Source organism: Bombus flavifrons, chromosome 11, assembly GCF_040668555.2.
Source record: "Bombus flavifrons isolate JBK064 chromosome 11, iyBomFlav1_principal, whole genome shotgun sequence".
Lineage (NCBI taxonomy): Eukaryota > Metazoa > Arthropoda > Insecta > Hymenoptera > Apidae > Bombus > Bombus flavifrons.
Genome location: NC_138452.1, coordinates 3,091,998 through 3,115,713, shown reverse-complemented (window position 1 = coordinate 3,115,713; position 23,716 = coordinate 3,091,998). Strand labels below are relative to the sequence as shown.

The window sequence follows — 23,716 nt, the reverse complement described above, 5'->3', positions numbered from 1 at the left end:
ACAAATTGCATTCATTAAAGTTGAATGGACACGTAATGACGCTAAACACTATTGATTTCGTATTCTATAAAGCGACCAGTTTGAGTTGGCATCGGCGGGACTGGTCTCGGATACAGGTGTCTTATTGTCTGAATACCCCGAAGCTCTTATTGTTTGGATGTTCCAGATGTTAATTCTAGGTGGTACATCCGCATGAAATACCTTTTTGAGTCTCGTGAATACGAAAAGCAAACGAGAGCCAGTCGGATGAACATGAAAAATAGTTGACATACCCTGTCCACAATTTTTTTACGTATAGTCAAGATGAAAGTAGGTTGATTGAAATATCTGAGAGGGAATGGTACAATCTTTTTTTATCCGGATCCATTGTTTGATGAACTGGTTTCCTTTTCCTCGATCCATACACATTCCTGAGTGGAATGTGAACGTGCCAAGTGAATGTGCCAATATACAGCTCTATTCATAAATATTGGCACATTGTTGATCTCATACAAAATGCAATAATCGGGCTGGATCGTCAGGCAAACCAAGCAATCGATTAGACTTTTGCATTTATACAAGATAAAGACCCACGAAATGTACGATAAATAATTGTCAGGAACTGCTTACGTTATAAGAAAGTTATAAAATATAAGATATACGAGAGTTACAAAAAAAAGTAAAGAATAAATGATAGTCCCCACAGTTTTCTGATCGAAATCTTGTCGAAAAAATTTCAGCTGAATTGCGTAAGTATCGTTGATGAGAATTGAAATCTGAAAAGTCTATCCAAAAGCAGAATCTGATCTATGAAAACCCGTGCGACATTTATGGAACCAAGTAACCACAGACACATTAGGAAAACTAACGAAACGAAGACACACGATTTGTCCAAACTTAGTCTGTAACTGCAGAACAGAAACTGCCGCAGGAGCCGAAGAAATGATCGGTAAACCGATACATCTAAGACTGACAGAGGAACCCTCGTTAAACCGGCGATTCATCATTCGTTGAGGAGTCTTTAAGGACGATTAGGCAGTACGTCGACGAGCAAAAGGGTCAATGAGGCTGGCCTACGTCAAAACGGATGGGAACCTGTTTTCCTCCGTTACCGTCCGCATCTTCAACCCTCGTAACGAAACTTGGTTAACCCTTTCGGGTAACTGGAGCAGGTCTACTTCTGTGTTTTTTTTTTCCTTTCGTTTCATCGAAGGGAGGCTCATTTTCACCAGAATTTATCTCCGTTAAACGTATACGCGAACTAGAATCTTGCTGGTGCAGGGGACGAAGGATTTCGTAGACGTCATCGCCAGAGGCAATCTGGGCACCAAATTGAGCCGTACTTTCGTCGAGGCGACACGCGCCCTCTGATTAAATCGGGTGTATTATTGACGACGACCTGCCTTGTCTTCGACATCGTGAAACTTTACACGATGCGTTTTTACAGCTTAGAAGAGCTGTTGAGAACTCCGTCGCGAATTTCTCTCATTAAAAGACAACATTGCTCAAACGTATAACATTCCATCTGCAATATTTTTCAATCAATTTACGTTATATTCTCGCGTTAGAGTTTTATTTCTAACATTGTAGCTTGGGAAACAGGTTCCAGGGATTAACTCATCACCATAACTCGACGATATCTACGCAACCTTATTATTATTCACTTTTCCACTTATAAATTCTTTCATTCGATTCTATGGAATTCATACGATGAACTTGTTTTTACATCTTAATTTAGTTTGTCATTCACAATCTCTTAGACGAACATAGGTACTAATCTCAGGTCAGATCTAAAACTTCAACGAGTTACTTATAAAAAAATTAGTATGAAATTCTCTTGAGTTCATATCACATTTTATTCGTTTATATCCTTAAAAAAAACAATATCTTCTTTCTGCTTTCAGGTACGTACCTGCCACTGCAGCATCACGAATTCCTCCCTGACGTCTCGAGCGTGCATTAACGTGAGTAGATCAAAGCACGAAAGGTATTCATATCCCCCAAAAGACAAAGAGTCGTCTTTTTATCGATAATGAAACAGGGTTGAGAGGGATGAGTTGTGATTGTTTCGTACGCGAACGTAATCTCGGGGGAGTATTCCCCGCGGTGGATGAAATTTCAATTTTCGGCTGGAATTTCCACGAAATCTGCATAACTGGAGGATCCGCGAAACGCACGAGTGACAGAAAAGGGAGGAAAGTGTCGGAACCGAAGGAAGCACTAAATCTTTTAAGTCTCGCCCATTTTTGCACCAGAACCGCGAACAAAAAGAGATCGAGTCGGGAAGAAATCCGCTGAAACTTTCCACCTCTTCTCGAGATGCTTGAAACGTCTTCTTCGTTGAAATTTTGAGACAAGAAGAGGAATTCGAGGAAGTTGGAGGTTTCGATTTGAAGGAATTCCAAGCGAAAAACGTCGTGAGGCTTTAAATAATGTATAGATGCGGTGGATCTGGCTTTTATTTATTTAAAACACGATAATTTTAGATGAAATTTTAAGTAAAGAAATAGAACCTAGTAAAGTTTTCGGTGGAATTCGTAAACAAATGATAGATACCGAGAATTCGTGAAACGTATTTCTTATCCGTTCGAGGGTGAACTACCCTCTTCCCGTCGATTCGATGTCAATTCAAGAGTATTATTTCGAATACCAAACGTTCCTTCCAGAATTTCCATTTTTATCGACAATTTCGAAGCTCTTCAGAAAATTTGAAATTTACTTACTTTTACAGACAGCTTTTCACTTGAATTTTTAGATAAATTCCGACAAATTCTATTGAATGTTTATTCAAGAACTGGAAATTTCCCATATCGAACGAAAGAAGAATATATACTTCCCATTAGTATGTTAGCCACGAAGCTATGTTTCGTCGAATATTTAATCCCGCTGTTCTCCTATAGTCTACATAGCATGGGATAAAAATTCTCACCTCTATATATATTGTTAAAATATTGTTGAATCTTTATTAATATTGTATAAAATATTGTTGAAATCTTTGCATATTTCACACTGTTCGTGAATTCAAATTTCGAAAGAAGATATCGGAAAATGTAGGAACGTAAAACGGTACTAAGCAGAACAGCAGGATCAGTTACCTTTTTAAACAAAATTCCCAAAGACTCTATGGATCTGTCGGTTTGTTCCCCGTTCGATATTTTGAAATTGCGAAAGCAGCGAGAGAACGATGGCACCTGTACAGTTTACGGCTTTATGCCTTGACGACAGGCGGCCTCTTCATTTCTATTAGCCTCCCTTCGAGTCGCTTCACCCTTCTATCTCTCGCTAGGCCTTCCACCAAGAAGCCCGAGAGAACCCATGACACAAGCTCGAATCCCCTCGCTCTAAACCGCTCACTACCTCCCATACTCTCCTCGTTCATCCTTCCCCTATTGTTCTTCATTCTCTGCCGCCCAGACTTCGATCTTAAAGGTGCACCCCTCGAGCCCTTTCGCCAACCAACGTCTAACTCGTCCGCCACCAGAGTCAATTATTTCGTGAGAAGATTTCAGGATCTGAGAAACGACAAATATTTTCTGTTCGATGCGAAAAGTGGAAGACAAGTTGGGGTAGTTTACCCTGGTTTCCTGGAAGTTTACGGCTTTTTATGGGGTGTCGAGTAATGGATATGTCCTTTGAGTCGGTTGGATGAGATTGTCGTTGGATAAAGTAAGTTTCTCGAGATTCTATTCGATTTTGCCGGTCAGAATAGGGTCGATAGATTGGTACGATTGTTTAGGGTATTTTATTGTTACGTTTCAGTATTGCAGACTGCGGATGCTTATGGAAAAGTTTATGTTTTGGGGAAATTTAAGGGTGCAGAGATCCGTGGCATATATATCATATAAGAATATATGTAAAATATTCAAAGTAGAGTATTTATTATTTCATGAAATTTAATAGATGAAACAAATATGTATTTAGGCTCTGTTTCTTCAGCTACATATATCCAGTTCAAAAAGTAATTTGATTTCGGTTGATTCTAAATTGGTTTTCGCTAGTTTGTTCGAATTACTGGAAAGTATGCAAAGAGTGTCTCCTTATGGCAACAACTCTTTCGATTTCTTTACACAAAATGCTGCAACACCATGAAAAGGAAATATAAATAGCAGACAAGTACAAACATCCTATTTACCATACAACGATGTCCAATTTCCAGCGACGTAAATCCGAAAAATCTCAATGTTAGCACACCCGCCGATGCATCAACGCGAAATATAAATAGCCAGTTCGCGTGATACGCGCGCGAACCAGCAAATAAGGCGATAACGTATCGCCATCAACACCACCAGCGCTATACAAAAGGAAGAAAGATGAGGAAGAAAAAAGAAAATCGAAATAAAAAGATAAATTATCTACAGTTATTCATACATTAAACTCGCGTGCGCTATATTTCACCGTTGTCAGTTTACCCGCGACACCTGCTACATCGAATCCCTCTTATTTCGACGGGTATCAACGGTGCAGAACAGTCGTGCAGGGAATCTCCGGGATCGGCGAGATCGATAGCGCCAATAAAGCGCCACTTTCGCTGCTATAAATCGAACCGGAGATCTTTTATTGCGCCGAATATATTTGCGTGGTAATCACTGATGGATAGGCGAACACATGAACGCGATGGATGACCGGTAAATCGCGTCGCGTTGCTGCGTTCGATTTATTACGATGAAAATACTGGCGACGATGCGATGGAAGGAAGAGAAGAGATTAGGGTCTTTTCAAATGCTTCTCGACGCCAATGACTTAAGAGGGTTGCGGACTCCCGTTGTCGTGAATAAGAAACGACGCGAGCTCTTAAGAAACGCAGAGAAGCGTAATTCATTTACGTTAGATTGATTAAAGCGTTCGTTAAGGTTGCGTCGAGGCAACAGCTTTTAAACGATTAATCGTTAATAGCACTGCCATGGCTGTTGTTGCACCCTTGACGAGATCGTTAGGTATTCATTAGAACTTTTTAAATATTTGTTTATAGCAATACTTGATTTGATTTGTTAGCTCGAATCTTCTGAACGATTAATGATAGTAGTGATCGTTGTTGTTCCTAGGCAAGATTTTTACAAGAAGCTTTTTATATTTCTATACTAATAAAAATAAAAGTGATAGTACTAATATCTGACTTTTGTCGATAGGTTTGTTTCTTTATCCTGCTGTGTTTTTCTAGATCCCGTTTTTGACCCACTCGTATTTTTCTTTCGTCAACAGGTTCCCTAAGTTTGAGGGAGAAGCGACGTGATCATTATTCTTCTTAAACTTAAACTTCTTAGTAAATATTTGAATGAAATTGTTGAGAATTATGGATCTTAGTCGCCGAAATAAATGTATGGGAACATTCACATTACACGTAAAAATGATATTAAAGTAGTTTCAGATTTATTTAATATGCGATTTACAAGATAATCGTAGATACGTAGATACAAGAGATTTGCAGCACTCTTTTTGTCTCACCATCTTTTTTACCACCATGCGTACGGAACAATTGCATTCTTCTGTTTTATGAGACACTGCGCACGCACATATTCCCACACACACTCATACTCATATATGTGTATCACTAGTTCGCGGCTAATCCAGTGTACACACAAAATTACATATATCTCAATAGAAATAGTAAAAATCTTCTTGTTTGAAGACTGCAGCAGGGTTGATTGGTTTCCAACGTTTTTGGATGGAACGAGGTTTAAGTAGAATATGTTGCACGTATCGGTTTCCCATATGTACAAAACAATCTTCGACAAGCACTCGCTAAGGATGTGGTCTCAATTTTCCGTGGCAAAAATAGGATAAGTAAATGTTGATTTAGTTAATGGCGCACCCGTTTCGACTGACTTTCTGAACGCGTCGACTTAACTGTATAGGGTGTATATTTTAGGAACAGAGTTGAAAAAGGATATAAAAAGAGAGATACTGATAAAGTATTCAGTCGTTCGATAAGTTCGTAACGAAATTTAAGAGAGATTATATTTAAAAAACTAAAGAAATTTCTGTAATAAAAATTGAAGATCTTTTAATTATTTGTATACTTTTCGTCTACCATTAAAAAAATATATATGCGACGAATTAATACATGGAAACGAAAAACGAATCACAAAACCAAATTTCCTGAGATTTTCAACTTTAAAACACGAGATTATTTATAGAACCGAATATCAGGCCTTTCATAAATTATTCAGCAACCCAATTTTCTCTCAGAAAAGACAAAAAAATGTGAAATCCCTGTAAAGTCCTTTGTTCCTGGCGGAACAATGCAACTCGAGCGAAGTTTCTAGATAAAAATCCGATCCAAGTTTTCCAAGAGCGAACGATCCGCTCTCTGAAGTATCCGCTAATTAGCTACGGACAAAATAAAAGACATAATCACCTCGATAATAATTCGAAACTTGGACGAACTTGGTCGTTCGATGGTTTCTTCGTCTTGAATATGACAGTGAGAAACCGAGAAGATTGGCAAATGGAATTCGATACGTTGTCGCTTGGAAGGGGCGTAAAATTAAAATATCTCCGCAGAGAAAAAGCGTATCGAGGGGTAGAAGATTTTTTGCTCCTCCACGCTTTCCATCGTTCTCTAATCTCTACATCTGCGCCTTCTTCCGTTTGTATCCTTTCTGCTCGAGAATTTCGTCCTTCCGCGAGAATCGATTCCCCTAGGAACGCTTTGGAAACCCGGTCGTCGCAACTTCTTTGCAAAAAGAAAGTCCGTAAAGAAGGGACTCGATACTCGTATTCTATCCCGTAGGGTTTTGTGGCAAGAACGATGAAGAGTCTATTATATGCGTTCTTTCCCTAGGGCATCATAAACTTAGCAGCGACTCCTTTTGTTGATTTTTAGGCTCGTGGGTGCTTTCATTTTATTTATTTATTTATTTTCCAGTAAAATCCTTTTGACATCAAATGCAAATAAGATAAAATTGGATACAATAGGATTAATCGTGCATCGAATGCCTAAAACATGTCCATATGCCGTGAAAAATCTCAATGTGTTGGTACTATGAAACGTAAATGAGCACAAGCGAATGATTAAAAGTGGATGTGATACCAACAGAATAAGAGACGAGCTATTAAGATTTGGTAATAACAAAGAAAATTGTAATGTAACGTTAACGTTTAAAATAACGTTGTATCGTTAAAGAGTCATCAGAGTTTGTCAGTGATTATTTACAAAATTTCTCTGGCATTTCTGGGATTACTGAATCAATTGTTTCGTGAATTTTTGGACACACGGTCGTGCATTTTCTACTTCCTTGCAAACGGATTCAGCGACGAAGAGAGACGCTTTTATTCGAAGGAACAAAGCTGCTCTTCAGAAATTGTAGTAGTGTCATTACAAAATAGAGTTTTTACAAGAATACGAAATTGGACTTATTTTATGGAAGTTGATTTGCTCGCCAAGGTGAACAAAAGCGACCGACGTTTTGTTTCCCGGTGGTGTATTCGACGTTTCTATAGGGTTGCGTGGCGCAATAAAACGCAGATGCCAAATTCAAGAAAGCTACTTTCATCAATCGTTCTTTTTCCGTTGTCGTCTCTTTGTTCCCCAATTCTTTTCTTGTTATTTCGACTGTCTTCCCTGCTCAGACGAATGTGTTCCCCCTGCAAGTCTCATCATTCGACCGAATCAATTCTTGTCGAAATACCTTGTCATTTCGAAACTACTTTAGCATTTTCCTCTTTTTCATAAAAACACAAAATTAGAACACTTTCAACATTACTACCAGGTATGTAAATATGAAACCGGAATTTTTGTATAGGAAATACACGTTTATTGTATGAAAATGACTAAAAATATTTTATTCGAAGTATTGCCCATCGCTAGCTATACATTTTTCCCACCTGTCTGGCAATTGGTGGATGCCACGCCAAAAAAACTGTCGCTCTTTTGAAGCAAACCAGTCATCGAGCCATTTTCGTACATTTTCCTAAGAAGTGAAGTGCTGGTCAGAAAGTGCGTGTCCCATCGATGCAAATAAATAGTAATCGGACGGAGCTAAGTCTGGTGAGTAAGCCGCGTGCGAAAGTATTTCCCAACTGAACGCTTCGATCGTTTCCTTGACCGGTCTTGCTGTATGTGATGGTGCATTACCATGAAGCAAAATTACTTTGTGTTGCCTTTTTTGATATTCTGGTCATTTTTCACGCAAAGCTTGATTCAAATCAATCATTTGTTGTCGGTAGCGCTCAGTATTAACGGTTTCGCCAGGTTTTAACAGCTCGGTGGTCTTTTTCGGTGATCTTCCACGTTCTTCATTCCTCACGTCAAAATTGCCACTTCTGAATTTTTTAAACCACTCAAAGCGCTGTGATTTACCAAGAGCATGCTCACCGTAAGTTTCGACGAGCATTCGATGCGATTCTGCAGCAGTTTTCTTCAAATGGTAACAGAAAATCAATGCTGTCCGCAATCGTTTCCAGGCACAAAATTTGACATGTTCAACGCTATTACAAACTATGCTGTTGTATGAAACTTGTATTGTTCTGAGTCAAAAATGTTTGTGAGATGTCAACAAAGACTTTTGGCAACAATGACGCAGTTTAGTGATAACTACATTATCAGCTAGGACCATCTATAGGCAAATTCCGGTTTCATAGTTACAGACCTGATAAATTCCTACGTATAATTCGATATTAGGAATGTGTATTTTATTACGTGTAAAGTTATGAGTATATTTTTTCATTTGGTGATTAAATAATAATTGGCAGAAGGAACCGAATACATTCATCGATTTATACGAAACACAAAATTGTCAAATATTTTGAATCTTCAATAGGAAAATAGAAACGATGGCTTCTTCGCGATTCTTACCTTCATAAATCGAAAATGATTAAAAAAAAAAGATACTTGACTGCGTTTTATATAAAATTGATCGACGAGTTATTATGTTCACAGAAAATTCTTTGTATGTTTTATATAATTCAATTCATCAAACAAACTTCTCTATTTCCTCGATTTCGAAGCTGAGTCGAAGAGCTTAACATTCGAGTTAAATTATGTCTCTAAAATTCCTAGATTTGCTCCGATGGAATGCCATATAAATCATATTCTTCAACGAATAAATTTTTCAAGCACTCCTTTCCGCAATAATTCTTCATTTTCGTTGTGTACTCGGCATTCCACCGTTAACCATACTTTGCGTCATCGGACGCGTTCTTCCGTATGCTCCGGCTGGTTCTCCTCCATTCCTCTTTGCCTGACCTCCTCTATTTTCTTTTTTCCCCACTTTCGATCCCGGCTTCTCCCATTTTCCATTTTTCTTCTCAATTTCGGCGGCGTTCTCCTCGAGGATTGAATCCCCCGTGGGACTCTTCGTAGGTTCCCCACAACTTCCTTATAAAGCGAAACATTGTCTGGAAAGGGTTGATATATTCTACGCGAAGCCAACGTTTATAGCCGACTCGACTGTAGTCGTCTACATCATACAGATTTCTCCGTTTCGCCAAACAAATACGCGCCAACTTCTTCGATGTTCATTGCCCCTGAATTGCTTTCGCTAGAAGAAATTGCTCGTACCGTTCGAGACATTATGGTTTCACGCTGTGGTAACCAGCAGACGAACGTTGACGTTTTAATATAGTGTGACAGAAATATTAATGAAGTATTATGTACACATACCACGCTATATACTATCGGTCAGAAGTTTAGAACTCGTAATAAATCTCCTGCTAATAGTCTCATTAATTCGAAATTCTTTGTTGCAGTAGATTCTTTATTATAAAAAAAATTTTTTTTTAAATAGATTTCTAAGCTAAAATTTTCCTTGAATCGTTGAATTTGATGAGATGCTAGTAGTGATTGCAAAGTTTCGACCGACAGTATATATCTAAATAGATAGCAAAGTTTGATTAATGTTACTCGACAATTAATAATCGTAGCAGGTTGGTCGAAGTAGTTAGGTAAAATAAAGAAACTTAAGCAGCTAGCGATACATGGATATTTTTCTTTCCTTTTAGGTAAATCAAAATAGCGCGAATGTTATAGAATTATAAAATAAATATGAAAAATTGATATTTGCATTGAATATTCTTTAATTTTCGAGCTGAGTTATTCTATGTGCGAGGATGTTAAGGAAATTGAACGAATTTCGATAGTTAAAATAATAATTAAAATAATTGTTCTAACTTATTGAAACTCGAATAGAAGATATACCTAAAAAGGACAGACAAAAAGAGACATAAGAGTAACAAAATGATCACATACATTTTATAGGATAGGAGCGTGTGATACGTTTTAACGAAATAACGTGGAGTCAGTTTCATAAATAACCGAAATGAAATCCTGCCGGGATGTAGTAAGTGAAGATAACAACGTGTCGATATAGGTTAGAGCATGGAAGGAGACGTTATAAGGCTGGTGCCTATAAATTTCGTACTATTACTTCTGGCAAGTATACGGTGGGGTAATAAAATGCAATATAACACAGAGCCTGAACGTGTCTATGTAAGATTCCTCACTACACGCCGCGAACATAGAAGACCACCTATGGAGTGAGTTGGAATTCGTGCAAAGACAAAATAGTTTTCTTTCGCGAGAGAAGGTAACGAAAAAGTATGCAACATTTTTGGAAAGTATCAGACGAAATATAAATGAATAAATCTTCTGAAAACAGTAGATTATAATATTCTTTATTTTGTCTTTAATTTTATCATTAATAGCTTTCAAATAATAATTAAACGACATTAAAATCGTAAATTTTATTGCAGACCTCACAGACTGAAATAAATATAGTCTCAATTGCATCAAGAAGTTTAATTTTTCATATAGCACACGACGATTAAAATTCAAATTATCAGGACTATAAATAATACCGAAAGCAAAACGTAATTGGTGGTTGCTCGAATCTTAGCAAATTTGTTAAAACTCTTTTGCTTTAACGAAGAGAAACTACTAACTCCAGCGATAATTTAAATAATTTGTCCAATTGAAATTTGAATCTTTCCATCCTTGAATGATCCATCGTAAAAATGTCGAAACTGATCGATACTCATCAACGTAAACATCTACTCGCTGTTATCCACTCTAAAATCTTACAGAGCAAAAAAGGAGCGCCAAGATACAGTAAATCACAAGCTGTTCTCTCAGAAACGTGTCACCATCGGTATCGAGAAGTCGTGACATTTATCTCGTCACAGAGAAGAGACGATGACGAACGGTCGCGCGTACTATTTCCTCGATCGACGTGTCTCTTGGTGTACGCGGATGATTTACATGGCAATAAACTAACGCCTTGGTGCACCACGAAAAACGCTTTTGATTTATCCGCGTACTTTCTCGAAGCACTGGACTTCTGCCAGACCGGAAGGTCCATCTCGCCGGAAATCACGGTCATAATTCAGCGACGACTACGGAGCCAAGGACCATGAAAACACCCTCCAGTCGAGAAGTGTCCCGCCGCTGGAATTTACATAAAGCGACCGTGGTTTTGCAAAATCAATTTGAACTTTTGTGGTTCCACCTTAGCCTCGTCCACCTACCACTGCGTTTCCCCTTGCCTCATCGCCGGCTGCTTCTCTCTAACTTTATTACGTCCCCAAGAACGTCTGTTTGCAGAGCGCGGTAATAGAGTCCCTCGGTGGTGAAAGGAAGCCGCCGTCGAATCGCGTGAAACGGATTTCTATTCCTCTTTTTATCGGTACTATTCTGCCGCCTTTTCTCTATTTCCGAAGTCGTAGAATCCCCAGTGCATAATTGCTTTTTGCTAGCCATATATTCACATTTCTAATATTTTATTTTCTAGTGAATATTTCGCTAACTTTTCTAAACCTCGTGAGGGTAACGGTACAATCTATCACGAGATAACTTTTAGAATAATTATTGGATTGTTTTATAATATTTCTTTCACCACTGAGACATACTGAGACATGGGATCTCGTTATAAATGCTACTACATATCCCGTTTTAAGAATTATGATTAACCTAGTTTTTTCAAGCATGAGCGTGTTATATTTCGCATTATTATATTACAGTTAAAAGAAGAATCCTTGTCGAAAAAGATAAATTGTATATTAATTAAATTAGAAAGAAAATTGTTGTTTAATCTAATGTTATACTGTTTTGGAGGGCCAATTTATGTCTTCTTATCTTATAAATCAAAGTTAATAGGAATTTTCTACAAAAATGATAAAACTTTGGATCCTAAATATATGACCAAACAGGTACACAGACAATTACTATAAAGAAAAAAGGATTTCCTATGCGAACATACCGGAAATTATTGTTCACGGAACGATCGAAGACGATGATCCACCGACAACGACTTGCCTCTCTTTGTGCGTGGCCGATGCTTTTAAGCAGATGGAGATTTATGCGCTGGTAGACGAATTCCAAGCGTTCACCAGGTAATGGAGAGCACTCGTGGAAAAATCATGCATGAACGATTCGTTCGTTGACCCCCTTTGCATCCCGCTGACTCTCGGTCCTGTAACGGCCCTCGAAGACGATTCTACCGGGACTTTTAACAGAAAATCGAAGGAGCTCGTCGGGAATGGCACTTCAGGTTCCGTTGTCCCCTTTCAGCTTCGCATACCTCTCCTCTTCGTGGCTAAAATCGGCCGAACATCGTTTTATGACCGTTTTATGATCATTTTACGACCAGCCGATTTTTGGTTTATTGAGAAGCTTTGCAGAAGCATAACGAAACGTTCAAAATTATGAAGTCTCCGAGATTAATCCTGTAATTTTATGATCTATAAATGTTCAGTTATTTATTTGTTCACGATCATTCTTTACCAATTAACATATTCACCGAAGCCTTTGAAGGTCTTCCGTTCTTTCTTCAAAAATGTTTCCGTTTTATATAATAACGTTCGTTCCAGCACACTACCCGATATTTCGTTTATCTTCTTAAGCCATTTTATCGGAACGCACACACAAACTGCAACAGTTGCGTCTGCAACATTACCAAAACAATTAAATCGACGCAATACTTTCATCGGGAGCAACGAATATATTAAATTCTCCGTTTCTGCAATCTCATCCGATTAAAAATTTAAGCTAAAAAAAAAGCTAAAAATTGCGCTTTAATTCCGTCGTTCTCAAAAGGCGTGTACGATCTTCTGACAAACGTTAGACCGGAAACGGCGCTGCATTTGCATTAACGCATCAACAGTTTCAAAGTCTGCAGACGACGAGGACGACAACGATAATTCTAGCCGTATTTGCAGGCGTATTTACAAGGCGCAGGGTGGGCCGCGTTTTCTACCTCGACGGCCAATATACAAGAGTGCCTTGTACATATGTATTTCCTGCATAATTTTGCACCAGTCTGGCCGTGTTCTCACTATGCGAAACTCGCGGAAGCCCTCGAGATATCCGCGGAACTTAATACGCTGCACGAGCTTAACTCGTCACTTTTCCGTTCTAGCATTCTCCGACGTGAATCTCGACCTTGTTGGCAATATCGAAAATTAATCAAATTAAGGAGCTAGATGATCTTGAGAAATCTTTTACGAAACACGAAGAAGGAGTGAAGATTGGCTTTTGATGTTGGTCGTTTGGTATAGGATGAGAAAGGATTGAGGTGTCTGGACGAGCAAACGTTTATACGGAAATATTTAAAAGAATATAGAAAGAATTTTATTATAGATGAGATTTCAATTATTGTACGATATATCTGTTTAGTATTATCGTTCTATAATAATTCAGTTTAATATTATTGTTGCCATTGCAACGTTACTTGCATCCTTTAGGAACGATCATTTTTCTACTTTCCAGTCAATATCGAATAATAATATAGCATTTAACTGCGCTATTTACGTTTGATTTAATGAACATGTAAAATAAAAAATATGTACTAGACTGAAATTTCATATAGCACAAGCATTGATGTTATTCCATTTGATAATAACTTTTGAATTAACATAGCTAACTATTGAATGATAAAATGATACTTCGAATGTCAAAAAATATCAGATTTAGGGTTTAGTATACTCATTCGTAAAATTTAATCAAACCAGCAAGTATCTCGATAATCCCCGAAATCAAAATAAATCTTAAATTATTAGATCGTTTTGAATCGTCAATTGAATTTTCCATTCTCCGTAGAACACACTACCCTCTCGCAATTCTGAAATTCACCATATCCTTAAACCTCCAGCTAAGAAAACCGGCTGATCAAAAAGACATTTCCTGTTCCCTTGCACAAGGTTAACGGCCCTCAATTTTCTTTCACCTTTGTACATGAACTGAACGAACGCAAAACGATGGTTCTTGGTTATTTTGGCCGTGTATCAAGGAAAGAAAGCGTTCGAACAGTAGCGTAACGAGGAACACAGGCCTTTGAAGTACATTGTTTTCCACCTGATTTGTCTCATCCCCCCTGTTCCCTGGCTTTTTCACCACCTAATTATCGGCCCGAAAAGCTCAGCTGGACGTGAGAACATCTGAGAGCCTTCTTCCGCGTACATAACGTGGAGCAACACGCGTAGCAACGATGGGCCCCCCTTTTTGCCAGATTTTCGATAGCCCTAAAAGCGTGCTCTCGTTACGATGGGGCAGCCCACGCTAATCAGGATCAAAGTTAGGAGCCGCGTTCGAAAACGGCAAAGAGGATTTCGATGCTGGACCTATCGAGCCGGTACGAATACGGGCTATTCGCGTTCGTGATCTTCGTTAAATTGGCTAATCAGCTAATCCTGTCTTTGATTCGCTGGGTATCGGTTAGTTGGTAATGGCGAGGGTGAATCGAGACACTTTAAGTTGTTTCTGGAGTTCGTAGAATTTCATCGTGTAATACATTATGGCATTGAGTTAAATATTTGCAGGATTATTTATTTTGTTTGGTATTATCTTATTTGAAGTAGATTTAATGTGGAAGAAAAAAGTATATGTATATATTACGAAGGAATTGAAATACAAAGAGAATATTTTTGGAGAAGAGATAGCAGAGGGAAATTTTTGGATTGGATAGATATTGAAGAACAATGCACTAGATCTAATTTGGGAAAAGGAAGTATTCTTTTGGGGAAAGAAAGTAATTGTAAAAAGAATTGAAAGAAATGTAAAAGAAATTTGTTTTAAGAAGAAAGGCAAGGAAAAATAATTTCATAGGATACTGCGTTAGAGACCTGAGATATGACTAAGATATGAGTCATTAAAAAGTTCTTTATTTCTTTTTTTTTAGTGACGAATTTTATGGAAGAATTGTATATTCAAAGTATACGAAAGGTCACCATCCTCCAACCATGAATCTCTCTATGTTCGTTTATCGAAGATATTAAAATTTGCAAAGTATGTTAAATGAAATTATTTAAATGTACTTTAATTTATCAGAAATGAAGATTTCCATGTTTGCCAAATTCCATTTGGTCAAATATGTTAAATTTGAGCAGACGTTTAGTTACATTCTGATGCGATCCGAATGTTCTTCAAGCGGGCCGACCAGAGCAAGCACGTGTTGCATTTCGGCCGACGTGAATGCCGGGCGATACTCGCTCTTGCAAATAGTTTACATGCAAACGAGTTGGGCGTGTTCGTGCATGTGGAGCACGTGTATATTTTAGGTACGCGTTGACTAACTTGGTACATTTCGAGTAAATTTGGAACAGACGTTGAGCATAGACCGAGTGAACGTCTGTTATTTTAATTATTACTCAACGCGAGCACCTACTCGATAATTTCTACCAATTCCCTTCATCTTCGTGTTTAATCAACTTGTTAGTCGAAAATCGAATTTACAAATGAAAATTTGCGATTACTTGTCCGCTACAAACTAGCAAATTTTTTACGAATAAAACATTATTTTTATTCTTATTTTTCTATTTATTTATTTTTTTAACAAAGGTATTTCATATGGTTTAGAAAGGAAAATAAGGAAGATAAGGAAGATAGTTATCAACGTGAGCGAAGCACTGATTAATATTAATGGGACGCGAGTCAACTTGCTCTTCCGGTTCGCTACAAATAATAGCCGTGATGTCGCATTGTTCTATAGAAAGCGACCGCTGGCATTGCACATCGATGGCTGTGAGGCAATTCGCCGCGACCATCGTCCCATTTGCACAATATAACGATACCGTGATCGTAATAATCGAGTTCGATTCGCGTTACTGGTAATTAATGTTAACATGCTGGAAGATAGGCTGAATCGTTATAATTGTAACGAGGTTACAGGAAGTTTGCTCGTTATAACGTACCTACCCTTCTCATCACAGAACTTTTCATCATTAAAACAATTTTTAAATATCAAAAGATTTTAATTGACAAATTGAAAGCTACGTTCTACTTTAAATTTTAATCTTCAAATTTCATGATAATACAAATAAAAATAAAAGTTATTGCCACTTGTCCTATGTATGTAATTTGCTGCTCAAAGATACTCAGATACTATTTGTCTTTATGTAATTCAATTACAACCTGAGAGATGAATTGGCAAGTTAAATTAATTTTCGACTGACGTCTGCAATTATCAAGATCATAGAACTATTTCGTTGTTTGACAAGCACTTAATCTCCAAATTCTTCAATTCTTCAATTGCAAGCAAATTGTACAAAAGTTCCTCCAAACCGATAGAAAAATGTCTGATACTGATCCAAGCAGTGATATCAATATGGCAAATGTACCTATGTAGCAGTAAATATATTTCGTGGCTAAAGTTCCAATAAATAATTTTACCTCTAATTACACTCCGCTAAGATTCGCGTCCTATTACTATAAATCGATCATAGCGTCTGGATCACTTCCAGCCGGTATAATATCTACCTGATCAAAGATTTTCATTATTCAAGGCCATCCTCTTCTCCACAAGCCACACCAAAGATTCTAGCCACCACTCTCTACATTCCCATCCCTTGTTCCAAAGAACCCCATCGACCTCGAAAATCTCCAACAGCTATCAAATAATTTCGACCAATTAACGACCGAGTAATTACAACAGCCGGTAAAATTGCGATACCGACACACAATCAGAATTTTACGCGAATCGGTCGTTGCCGAGGCAAGAACAGTGGGCCAAGAAAACGGGTAGTAATTACGGCGATTATGGTATCAAAGGAACATACGTATACGGAATACCGATCGCGATCGCAGATTCTGCAGCCGGTGCGTTTTAACGTTCGTCGAGCGGCCGTTTTAACGTGCGCACGGCGATTTATTATCACCAGTTGACACGTTGCTATAATTTACCGCTACGGCAGCAGAATATTTCTTAGATCCCGGATACCAGAGGGAAACGCGAAACAAACTGGCGCTGCCCGGTCGGCCAGGACTAAGCGTTCATCCTACTTGGCGAAACGATATTTATAACGACGATTCGTTACCGTTTGTCCCGGTGTGTTTTATTCGCCGCGATACTCTGCGACGACCTGTAACTGTATTACGAGAAACGACCAGGCTTCCATTCGAGAGGAAAGTAATCCACGTTGATGAAGCTTGGTAAAAGTTGTGCAAGTAACACGTGACCTCTTTCAATCCTCTACGATGACGACGATGGGAAAAAGTGGATTTGTGACTATTGAAAAGATGGTACGTGGAAGGTATATAGCGTTTTCTCTTTTCTTCCTTTAGATTTAGTGGTTTATACTAGTTGGATTTTTACGTGCTTAAATTCAAATGTAAAAATGTAGAGAATTTACATATGAAATGGGCTGAAGTACTAAGAACTTCCATAATAAATATTTAATTCTTTTTAAACAAGCAAAATTCACTTTCGTTGTCCGACAAGTATATAAGTGTATGATTCTTGAGCGTTTTTAAATATGAGAAGTTGTTACTTAAATTTTTCAACGTAGAGTATTCTTTGATATAAACAAAATGTCGCACTTATCCAAAAAACGTGTAAGTTTAAAGCTTCGATATTTAAATCTTTCGATGGAACATCTCGATATTACGTTCTTACTGAAAGATAAGAAGAAAGATGTAAAAATGGATATTCGATTGTCCATACTAAAATTCAAATATGAAGCAATTCTTTATTCGAGAGAACTCCAATCCCTGTAACTCTTCAAAAAATAATCCATTTCCACCCTACATCCGATAAATCTCCCTTAAACCGCTTTCGTCTGAGTTCTGAATTGATTTCGATAACCCAAAGTCACATTACTGAAACCAAATTAAAGTGCAATATTTTCTCCAATAAGTTACCCATACGGAATACTTTATCCAACGATAGGAAGCCTGCGTTAAACGCGTTTGACGAGATTTTTTCGATTTCTGACGCTCTGCGCGCGACTCAAAGGGAAAATAGCTCGAATGGGAATCGCCTTTTCCAGCTCTTGATCGTTCGATTTTCATTAGCCGCGCGCGGTAGGAGTGAGACGAGCTTTGCAGAGAGCGGCGGTGGCTTTCCTCGCCAGTTTGGGGTTCGCCTTTAAAGCCGCTCACCAGCATTTGCACGCGGAAATTAAAAACGCGTGTCGGCGACGTGAACGCCGCTTTGATTTTACGGTTTTGCATCTGACGATATTGACTAATAATTCATCGAGAACCGAACATGTTCAACGACGATACGTACGCCGTTTTCTACTGGGCGCTCAGGAAATAGCGTCCAGTTTATTTAAACGTAAATCAGGCAGATGGCCGTTGCAACATGTCTCGGACGTATGATCAAATGATACTCGGGGAAACGATCGTACCGTTAGAAATTCCGTTTATGGTCGTTTCACTTGGGTTTTCATGGCTCTAATAATGATAGGTTATTGGTGTATTCGTGCTTTTAAAGAAAAATAGCAAATATAGAGGACATATGAATCGCTTAATAGCCACATTGATCGATTCTATAAATTAAAGAATATAAGAAAGTGATGATGTGTAAGGAGAGGACATGATGGATTCAAAAACCTTTTGAAAACTGTTCTTTAAATTCGCCTTATAATTTGCCATTATTTATGTTATCCTGCGATGAATGAATTTATAAAAGTCCTTGGTTTTTTGAGAATTGAATATTCGTTATGTACTTACATGGTAGTAATAGAAAGTAGAATTGATCGAATTGGCTTCCGAAGGGCTCGTATTTTAATCATTTTATTTTACAATTTATTAATCTCATCCCTATTCCGACATAATGATGACGAACTAGGTCGTTTTATAAACGTTACTGATAAAATAAATACGCAAAATAACGTGACTTTTTAACACTTGTTCACTCTACCAGTAGAATAATGCTGACATGTTCAAGTTCCTCGACTACTGAGTCAGACATGTGATAACTTAATCTGTTAGACCATCTGAACCCGGTCTCTAACCTAAACGAAAATCCTTAAAACACTTTGCATATGTACAATATATACCATTTCTTAATTTCACGCAATCGATCTCTGGAATACTCTCATTGTGTAATATTATTTCTTCGATTAATTTTTCAATATTAACTGATTACAAATTGTTTACACTTGATTACAAATCGTGTTGATTACAACTGATTAAAAATCATACTTTGGCCAAGGAATACTTTCAACCAAAATTAACTTGATGGTCAAAGAACGTAAGCGTTTCTTCCTATACAAATCACCGTTAAAATTATGCCCATTTTAGTGTCCTAAATCACTCGAGAAACTATCAAATTGCTCGAACTATTTGATCAAACAAACTGAATCTTTCCCACGCCACAAATCTGCCGACTCGTATCTCGACATTTCATTTCACGAGTTCAATTAATCTTCCGAGAGTTTCCAGCAACGTGTATAAATGATTCGTAAATCCTCGATGTTCATTAAGATTTATGGGTAACGCGTTTTGAAGGAATACGCGAGCCGAGCGTTTGCACGCGTCGAGACGATGAAGAAAGAAGGGGATGATCGTGGAAGCGAGAGAGGTTGGTGTTAACCTGAGGCGTTCGAATTTAGAGGCACGAATGCTTCGCACGTATTTCGACACCAAAGAGCCGTTGTCGTCTTTAGGGTGAGTCGCTTTGCAGTAAGTGGCAGCCGCTCTGCAAAGGACACCCTTGCTTCGGGCTCTCGCGTATGCAAAGCGATCATATTTCGCGTCGAAAGTCTATTAAATCTCCGTACGAGAAGCCACGATCCAAACGATATTTTCACTTTATGAATTATCCCATTTAAATCGTGAGTTTCGCCGGCTTCTTCGCGATTATGAACGCATTCATTCGATATCTCCCTTCGAGTTCGTTTGATTCGGTCTCTTACGGATGGAAAAAATTCTTCTAGTTGGCAGATCCATTTTGATGTTAGAAACGGAAAAATTCTTTCAGTTATTGTTGTTCCTGTCTACTGGTAGTGGTATTAAGAATTTTTAACTTTCGATATTGATTCGAAAGACAAAAATCAGGTCAAGAAGTCTTCTTATAATAGTAAATTATGTAATAGAACTTTGTGAAAACTTCAAGGGTATCCGACAAACTGAAGCCGATAAATTCTTCAAAATTTTGGGATTTTTCAACAAATTACACAAAACTTGAAATAGCATTGCATTCTCAGTGATGTTTCGGAATATAAAAATCGGATTCAGAGATTTTCATGTAACAGCAAATAACTTAAAAAGTTTAATCTTTGAAACCTTGAAAGGAAGCCTCTTCTCCGTTAAACTCAAACCGATGAATTCTTGAAAAATAAACGCGAAGTTTTAAAGAGAGTCGTGCAAAATTTAAAACAACGTGTATCTTCGTCGTCTGGTATATTAAAAATCGCGTAAATCAAGTCGCGGAACGTACGATAAACGTTAAATAAAATCTGCGACAATTAACGGAACGAACACAGTAGCATGAAACGTTTCGTGGAGAAAGAGAGAATGTTGGAGGGTCCCTGGACGCTTTGCTCGACATGTCGCTGTTTAGAGACGAGTTTCACACCTTCGTTGACGTCGAAATTGAACGGGCGCGTCAGCATCAGACGGCGACAAAGGAGCGCCGCGATGTCGGCGCAAATTTCCCGACGCCAGCGTCGCTTTGGCCGAGAGCTGCGTGTTCGACTCCCACCCCTGGACGAACGCGAAATGATCGTAATTTCAACTAACAGCTGCTCGGCCCGACGCGTCTCAACGAGACACGAAACACCCTTAAATCAAGATCTTGCCTAAACACGACCGTTTGAATAGTTCGTTCTCGTTGCTCCGTCTCGAAATAGACGGCGCCTCTCTCGTATCCAGTTCGTTTCTGTTACGTGCTGTAAATGGTGAAAGAATCCTCGATTATGGTAAAGTACATGTGTTTGTGCGCGAAACAAATAGAGCTAATTAATCGGAAATAAAAGAGAAGTTCGTACGTTTGCGTGAAGAAGTACTGGAACTTCAATTTCTTGTTTAACCTTTTACATATCTATGTATCTACTTATCTATTTTGTTTTGGATTTTGTTTATTATCATACAAAAGGATAGTCTTGCTATTTTTCGAAGTACTTCTACTAATATTGAATACTTCTCGTGTACGTTCTCAGACGAAGTGACAAAAGTGATTAACGATGATAATCATGGAAATTTTAGAAACGTAATATACAGGGTAGTTGGTAACTGGTGGTACAAGCGGAAAGGGGATGATTCTACGTGAAAAAAGAAGTCGAAAATATAGAATAAAAATTTTTCGTTTGAGGCTTTGTTTTCGAGAAAATCGACTTTGAATTTTCGCTCGGTACGCGTGCACTTTCACGTCTCGTTATAACGGATCTCACTGTAGATCGTTGTCTCGATGGAAAAATTTAGAAGAAAAAGAAAATTTTTTTTTTTTAATTTTTATTCTATATTTTCGACTTTTCTTCGCGTAGAATCACCCCCTTTCCGCTTGTACCACCAGTTACCAACCATCCTGTATAAGTATTGGAGTGTAACATAAATTCGTTCTGTTCTTATATTCATTATATGAACGAATACAAATGATAATTACATGTAATAATTACACGCAAATAAAATAGAAACAACAAATTCTTCTAGAGGACGTGACACATAAAATTTGGCGAACTTGTCTCGATTCAGAAAACTATAAGTTACACGTGGTGTTCGAAATTATAGAAACTTTACACAGATCGAATCCCTAAGATGATCAGAAAAATCTTCTATTTCCTAATAATCAACCAGAAAACCAATCACCGTCGGAATTTTGCTTTCATTTGGCAGTAAGAGGCAGCTGCATGCCAACTGACTCCATTCAATCGATGTCTTTTATAACGATCTCAACGAGTCGTTCGAGCGCGATTTAATCTTTTCTGAGTGAGTCGAATAAATTCATTCGGTCGAAATTAACATTCCCTGAGGAGAAGATCCATCGACGAGAAGATACGAGCGTAGTCACAAGCTTTTCTCTTCGGGGCACAAGAAAATCGGCTCGGGCTGTCGTCCCGTAAACGTTCACAGGATCGAGTTAACCGTCTGATTACTCGAGGGCGGCGTGCACGGGACCTTACCCTTGTTCCCGTTCACCTTTATCTATCCTCTTCCGACCTTGGAAAATGGACGTTTGCAATTTAACGGAATCTCTGCATATAGAGTGGCCTCATCGTCGCGGTTCTATACTCTAAATGACGTCCCGGAAGTCCCTGTACTAATTCTATGGGTCTTCCAATGGTGACGCCCTTTCGTCCATAGTGTAGGGTGAACGCGAGACAAGGGCCAGTTACACAGGGGTTGGCTTGTTATAATTGCGCCAGCTTTCTTCATGGTACACCTGAAAGACCAAGGAAACAAGTATCTTTCTTCGTTGCAGAGATCCGATGGATTTAATTAATTATGAAGGAATGCGAAGAAAGACGAGGATCTTTCAAAGAAAGCATTCTGCTTGAGCATCTGCGAAGGAATTATTGAAATGTCGGTGGAATTAGAGATAGATGACGGAGTTTAACAGGTTCATTGATGTGAATGCAAGACGCACAAGTTACGTGATCGCAACGAAATTTGTATAATAATTATGGCAAGCATATCCGTAAAGTTTTACAATATGAACAAAGATCTCTGCTTCTCTTTTGGGATTCGTTTTATTTTTCAAGATGCATCGAAAAGATTGAAGCTCCCGTGTTCTTTGTCTTTCAAGTGAAGTTATATTATGCAGATTGTTAAGAAATAACAATTGGGTAGCCTAAATTGAATGGAGAACAAGAAAGCTTACTTCAGTTTCGAGATGGTTGATAGGATATTTAATTAAGAAAGATATTATTGTGTGAAAATTGATGGGATTGAAACATTAATTTGGCAAGTTGTACTCGAAAATAGTATTTCGTGTAATGCGTTAATGGATAAGCGATAAAGAATCAAATATTTTAGGGGAAATTCGGGGAAAAGGGAACAAAGGGTGATATACAACTCGAAGCCAGACAAAAATTACAGCGAGGGTTGGCCAAGCCTTAAATCTTTTCTTGTTTGTTCTGGTCTTGCCGACTCATAATTATTCACAGCGTAGTACACGCCATAAATCCAAGGGAAACCAATACTTTCCCGATAATGTCAACCATGGTCATTCTAGGAACCCTTTAATACAGATTTACAAGTATACGCGAGCCAACAAGGAAACCTACCCCAGCCTGTTTATATAGGGTGTATTACGAATTAATCCGAAACAAATGAAACTCTCTCGCAAACGTACACACTTCTACGATTTAACTGCATTTTTCTCCAATTACATTTTTACTTTCGATTCATAGCGCGAAAAGCTTTATATACGTTATCAAATTTTCAACAAATCTTCTTAAACAGTCATTAAAATGTTCAGTTTAAAGACTACAAGGATAATTCAAAGAATTAAAACGAACAAAAACGGGACAGCTGTATACAATAGCTACAAACTAAAATAATTTTCATAATCATTTATTAGCAACTACAATTTTTAAACCGCCGCCCTTCTTCTATTTTTACACGCTTCGTATCGCATAAAAACTC

The 23,716-nt window shown here is 38.1% G+C and overlaps 1 protein-coding gene across 8 annotated transcripts in view; it reads left to right on the top strand.

The window, feature by feature from the left end:
- Positions 1–23,716, top strand: part of LOC138185214 (uncharacterized) — a 391,900-nt gene that overhangs the window by 270,012 nt on the left and 98,172 nt on the right. For 7 of the 8 annotated variants that reach the window (XM_069124002.1, XM_069124000.1, XM_069123997.1 and 4 more), the window contains one exon: positions 1,884–1,943. The exons of the other annotated variant lie outside the window; for it this stretch is intronic. In XM_069124002.1, the coding sequence (XP_068980103.1) occupies positions 1,884–1,943 (60 nt within the window). The remainder of the gene's footprint in view (positions 1–1,883; positions 1,944–23,716) is intronic. 8 annotated transcript variants of the gene reach the window in all.